The 6758-nt window shown below is 38.6% G+C and overlaps 1 protein-coding gene across 1 annotated transcript; it reads right to left on the bottom strand.

Annotated features, from left to right (window-relative positions):
* Positions 1–4338: 4338 nt before the first annotated feature.
* LOC104106133 (uncharacterized) lies at positions 4339–6758 on the bottom strand. The gene has a single exon (XM_009614619.4). The coding sequence runs from the start codon at positions 6529–6531 to the stop codon at positions 4609–4611; it is 1923 nt and encodes a 640-aa protein (XP_009612914.1). The 5' UTR covers positions 6532–6758; the 3' UTR covers positions 4339–4608.

The raw sequence follows: 6758 nt of genomic DNA, 5'->3' as shown, positions 1-6758 counted from the left end.
AGAGTGTTTGGATTCCAACGTCGATCTTGAAGTTTTTGTCTATTACTTATCCTCTCTGTGCTTTTTGGTTTTACCATTGACGGCACACTTCCTTTGAGAAAAGACGGTTTTATTTGGTTGCAAGGGCTGTTTGAAACGTTTCTCATAAAAAGTGCCTTCGGATTGGAAGTAAATTTTGATCTCTGAAATTCAAATCACGATGTTCTATGAAAACCTCAATTCAAACACACAATAGTAGTATACTAGAAAGTTGGATAGTGTAATTTGATGAATAGCTGTGGTAGTTAAAAGTATTTCTTTTATTCTAAAAAAGTATTTCTTTCTGAAAGTCAAGTTAGAATCAAGCCTCTCCAGTGGCATGTCTGATTCATTCGTAAGCGGTCAATGAAGTGGGTCAGGTTCAAATCCCAGCAGAGGCAAAAACACTACGTGATTTCTTACTATTTGTCTAAGCCTTGATGGATAAAGTTATCCGGTACCTGTACTGGTGGGAGGTAGCAAGTATCCCGTGTATTTAGTCGAGATGCAGGCAAGCTGACCCGGACACCACAATTATCACAAAATTCAAAGGATGATGAATGATTAGGTAGATCAACTAGTAGAATCCTCCCCCATCCACTTAGTTCACATCAGTTCTGCGTCAAATAATGAACGTGTGGGAACTTTGAAATTGTTTCGGAAAAGCCAGTTTTCAAATATTAAAGGAAAACCAAATCCAAGAGCTACATAAGTGTATATACGAATGTTGTAGGCATAAGCTGAGACTTAAAGTAAAAGGGTAGTTTTATCTATTTTATATCTTGCACAGAAGGCTTAAATTAGTTGTTCAAGAGTAAAACTAGATTTCTTTGGCTTAAAGATGGATGGAAAGCGAAATTGATGCTAGGAAAGATGTTTCTTTGTCAAGTGATAAAACATGGATACTACTTATGATCTTCTTTGTCAGTCCTTTGAGGTTTCATGGTCTGGTTATGCTAGCTGCATCATCTTTCTCAGTCAGCAGAGAAATTTTCCGCTAATGTAAAGTTTATTATCCTCTAGATTTTCCATGTTCGGTAACGTACAAAATCTTGGGGTAGTACCACTATCTTTTCCCTCATCAACACAAAAGTATTCTGATGGTGTGGCTTGTGAATTTGTTATTAATTGTACCTTTCTGATGCTAGGTTTATCTCACTGCATTTTCCATGACGTTAGCACTCAAGGATGAAACTAAAGGTCCTTTTATTAGGGATAGCGTCAAGCTGAAATATCCATCTTTCCTTCGTATTTGATAGTTTTGCCATCCTTTTTGCTTGTTTTTTGTCGGTAATTTTTACTTTGTTCTATCCATCACTATGTGGAGAAATCAGGAAACATAGGATGGTGATTATGGTAATTTCTGAATTGAAAACATATTAACACCATTCAAAATTTTAATCTATTTAAAGCACTTTTTTGTGGATGAAATGTAATCCCACTTAACTGAGTAAATGTGCGATCTTTGTTCTCCATGTGCATACTACTATAAGAATAACTTCACCATTCTGCTTTTAAAAGTCAGATAATAGCCGAACCTAGCAAATGGTGGCCATCCTCTCCACCCCAAGTGGACCTATTTGAGATGCGAGAATTAAGAGGTAGATGTATATCCTTATTTGGTTTTCTGCATGAAATGGTGCTTGATATGAATATTATATTGTCCCCTATGATACCCTACCCCTCAAACAATAGCTCATCTTTATGTGTACCACGGCCCGTTCTATTGCATTAAATGTAATCTCTTTGTGCATCCTATTAAATGGTATTCTGAGGGTGATGTTTAATTGTATTTCAGCGATGGACTCTTTAGTATGTAAGTGGAGGCAGCATCATCTTATATCAGCATTTAGTGTTCCTTTTGGTGCGCTTCATTCTTATAATCTTACCGAAGAGTGCGATGACTGTGCTACATATGTCAGAATATGCTAGGCCAAATACATAGACAGACCCTTAAACTTATCACAATTTTTCATTTGAACATTTTAACTAAGGATATGACCTATTAGACACTTGAACTACAAATAAATGTGCCTATTGAGCACAATATACACAATCAACGAACAAAATAAGTGCGTGTACATCACACGCTGCTGATGTGTCATCATTGACCAATCAAAAAATGTCGAGAGCTATAGGCCCCACCTATTTAACTAGACTATAGTTATAAGAGTAGTTAGTATTACACTATACTATAGTTAGTTGTTGAGTTAGTTATAACAGACACATGTATAAATAGTAGCTCAGATACTCAGATCAATACAACAGTGATGAATTCTGTTTTGTGCATCACTATGAAGTAACTGCTTCCTTCTTCTTTCTCGCATTTCCTTCTTCTCACCGCCATAGCTAAAGCTTCGTGACATGGTATCAGAGCTCGGTTAAACGAGTGTTAGAGCTCAGCTGTGACGGATTTCTTAAGCCTCATCTGTATTTCCTAAATCAAATTGATCAATTGAGCCGATTCTCAATTTGAATCTCACTCCTTACAAGCTAGGGTTTGGAGATTTGTTCGATTGAGCCTCGATTGACTGTCAATAGCTGCATTTTTTCTCAATTTCAGAAATCTCAGAGTTTCTCCTTCAATTTCTGCAACAATGTCGGTTAATGAAGAAGTTGTTGATAATCAGTTCACCACTCAGACCTTCACACAATCAGTTGATCAAGTCGACCATCATCATCCTCTGTACATTCACCCATCCGATACACAAGGTTCAGTTCTCATCTCTATTCAGCTACAAGGTTCTGAAAATTACTCTATTTGGAGTAGATCGTTGAAAATCGTGTTGCATGGTAAAAACAAATTAGGTTTTATCTGAGGCACCTGCAGAAAGACTAACATATGATGTTAGTCTTCATGAACTATGAGATAGGTGCAATGCAATAGTGTTAGCATGGATTATGAATACAGTGGCACCAAACTTGATTAGCACTATCATCTATGCCTCTGATGCTTATACTGTTTGGGAAGACCTACAGGAACGATTTGACAAAGTAAATGCATCTAGAGCAACTTACCTACGTAAGGAAATTGCTACCTTAACTCAAGGAGTATCCTCTGTCTGTGTACTTCTCTCGACTGAGGGAACTCTGGGATGAGTATGAAACACTCACTCCTCCACCTACATGTGGTTGTCCTGAGTGTGCCCTGATTGTCTAAATGGTGCCTCAACTAAGGATTGGTGTACCTTATGTTGGGGAAATGTGATAGGGAATAGTGTACCCTGATACTGGTAAGGAGACTAAGGAGTGAAGACCCTATGTCTAAAAAATGAAAATCAACTAAGGAGTGGAGACCCTATGTCGGAAAACAAAGACACCACGAAAAGAAGTGCTTCTTCCCCTTTTCTCTACCTTTGTAGGAAGCTCCGACGGATTTTATCGTAGGGAACTCTGTCCAATGTGCCATAGAAATGGGTAGGAGCCACATACAGAAAACTATAAGTAATACTATAGTAGGCATACCAAGGAATTTGACAATAATTCAACAATGATGGCCATGGTGCTAAAATTGAACTTCATACCCTTTGCACTAAATTCGTAAGTTAAATTAGGGTAACCATTTGAGACCATTATAATTAAAGGGAAAAGGGAACCTGGGGGCTGTGGTGAATTTTTTTTGGGGGGGGGGGGGGGGGTGGAGTGGGAAAGTTCATCGCTATTGTATGTTGCCATAAGAACAAAACCCGTTATAAGAAAAAGACAATAGCATCATCCTTTTTGTGAACTATGGCTATTCGATTAATATGTTGCTGCAATTTCAAATGAAATTGAACAGTAGCTGTCACTATAGCAATTGTGGCTTTTTTGTGATTCGAGCTATTTGGCAGGTAGTATTTCGATGAGACCTTTGGGGTGGAGGAGGTGACCTAAGTAGAGGTTTTTGTCTGTTCAGAAGTTGCCCTGTTTGACCGGAGACGCCATTTTTAATGGCGACTCTTTGCTGGAAATTTTTGTTTGCAGATCTGTGGTCAAAATGAGCAGTTTTTACTCACAATGTCAACTTCATTCACGCGCTTAGAAAGGAGTAAGAATCACACTTCATGCCATATCAGCATAATGTGTTTAATAGATACAGTTCTAAAAAGATTAGGTGTTCAATAGGTTATCCCCTTAGTTGAGGTGTTTAAATGGAAAATGGCGACAAGTTCAGAGGGCTGCCTATGTATTTGGCCAATATGCTACATGTTATTATGTTTGCGCTCATTTGTTGAAAGTATAGCACCAACTTCTCTTCCTGCAAATTTATGGCCTGCTATCCAAGTTATTTATAGAGAAGGCATTTTTGTGCAGAATAAATTTCTCAAATGCAACTAGATCCTGCAACGTTCTTATCAACTAATTATAGCTCTCTCTAGTCATCCATAAATATTCACAATACACAGGCTCTAGCAATCGAAGCAAGGTAAAAAAAAATGATAAAAATGTGAATCCAAGTCCTGACCCTTATGTGCCTTTTTCTCCAAATGTTTGGACTCATACATTTTCTGGACAAAGATCCTGCATTTGTTTCCATTTCACATTGACTAATACAAGTATCACACTTCAAATCTTCTACAGTAAAAAAAATTGCCGGCAAAAATTGCTGCTTTAAACTTCGATGGTTTTCTGATACAGGGAGCTGTATCTCCACCGTTCTTTCTCCACAAAGTCTGCATCAAGAAACTGGGCTATGAATGCCCAAAGCCGGTAAACATCTTCAAAGTTGGCCAGAAAGCTAAGGGCAATTGTAACTACTGATATGCCAAAGTCAGTTCTTTTAGATTTTTTGCTCTCTGCATCTTTTTCTTCACCCTTCTTTCTTTCTATAGTCTTCTGCTTTTCCTCCTCGTACTTGTCTAGAAACCACAAGTGCAAAAGAAACCCATGGCTGAGAGAAATATTGTTCCGATCAGCAAGCTTCTGTATGAGAATTGGTTCCACCCTTTCTCCTTTCCAGTCGAACAGATTAAACGCCAGAGCTGTCCCCCTGTCAAATTTTATCTTTGGTCCATAGATTCTGACCAGAGGAAAATGGTCCAACCTATTTGGATGCTGAAGTTTCAGTAGTGCACTAATGAGCCAATTAACTAGATACCTTCTTCTGTTACCGATTTGCATCAATCCCAGCGAATCAACATGATCCAAGCATCTGCATTGAATCTCCAAGATTTCCTTTTCGTCCAGCTTAGTATTGTTTCCTAGTGAAATAATGGATTGATCTGGTTCCACTTTGCTCTTTTCCTTTTGAGCAACTTCTCTTTCTTCTTTCCTCGAGGTCTCACTGTTTTCAGAAACATGAGCTGAATGCGAGCCAGATATATGTAGTTCATCCAGCTTTGTATAAAAGTTGGATTTTTGTTCAAGCTCTGTGCCACTGCCTGATGAATCTAGAGAATTTAAGAGCTGTGTTGGTGGAACAAGACTTACAATGCCTGCGCTAACAGAAGCTTCCAACATTGATACGACTGATTTCTTGACAAGGAGGCATCCAAACCCTGTAGGATTTTCACCAAAAATCTTGTAGAAAGAGCAAATAAGGAAGTCAGGATGAAAGAGTGAAAGTCCAAAGCTATCCATGTCTTTTGGTCCCAATGCACAGGCATCAAGCAAGACATGCCAACCATTTTCCTGTGCCAAACTCATCCACTGATAAGAGTAACTGGCTCCAGTCACTCTTGACTGTAGTGGGAACACAAACAATCCCTTTGATTCCTTTTTCTTCTTCTTCCTTATAATTAGTTTCCTAAGTTTTTCCGAGTGAATTCTTAGCCGTGGCCACTTGAATTCTGCTGACAATATGCTAGCCCCTCTTTTTTCTGATGTATTGACCATGGTCTCCAATGCTTCACTTTCATGGTCATAAACTGTAAGAAGCTTTCGACTAGTTTGGAAAGGGTAAGATTCTGCTATAAGCTTGAAAGCGGATGATCTATTAGCAGTAAAAACCATGGAGTATTCATTTTGAGACATGTTAAGAAAATTCATGATTTTTTTCTTGATACTAGATTCCAATTGTGATCCATGACCACCATGTAGTAGCTCAGATTTGAGATTCACAGACTTACAAGATATGTCAAAGAAAGGATAATCACAACATTCATTAGATGATGATGGAGAAGAAGAGGATGTCACAGGGACAAGTGCAGAGAGCTGTGATTGAACCTGTGAGTAAGAGAAGAGACCAATGCCAATGTAATCCAGGCACACATGATTGGAGATTGACAGATGATAGTATTCTTGACTTCGAATTTTGTCGACTTGGCGAGTTTCTGAGTATTTGGGGTAGGTTTTGATGAACTGGGCAAATGATTCTTGATATGAAGGGAGGGATTCATGGTTAGTGAAGTGGGTATTTGGAAAGAAAGAGGAAGTTGTTGTGGCGGCAAAGCTATGGCGGCAAGCTGCAGTAGTGCTTTTGATCTTGGGAAGAGGCTGCTGGTTCTGGGATTCAAGCAGTATATGGAGAGGATTAGGGCAACAACCCTGTTGGCCTGATATTTTCTCAGCCTCTTTCATGTAAGAGGATGACATACTTTAGCTTCTGGATTTTTTCTAAACAGTTTGATGAATTATCTCCATTCAACTCTTGCTTGGTTGTTACTTTCTATCAAGTCAGCTTTCATGTTTTAAATAGTGATGCTTACTTGTTAAGAAAATGACCTATAATGATTGTCCTTGAGCGCATTTTGGCCAGGTTGCTACCACTGGGACCTGAGATCATTACTATAGATTTCTTCGAGCTACTGTATTTGACCTTT

This window comes from Nicotiana tomentosiformis, chromosome 3, assembly GCF_000390325.3.
Source record: "Nicotiana tomentosiformis chromosome 3, ASM39032v3, whole genome shotgun sequence".
Taxonomy (NCBI): Eukaryota; Viridiplantae; Streptophyta; class Magnoliopsida; order Solanales; family Solanaceae; genus Nicotiana; species Nicotiana tomentosiformis.
Note: the sequence above shows the minus strand (reverse complement) of the source record. Positions and strands in the feature narration are given on the sequence as shown.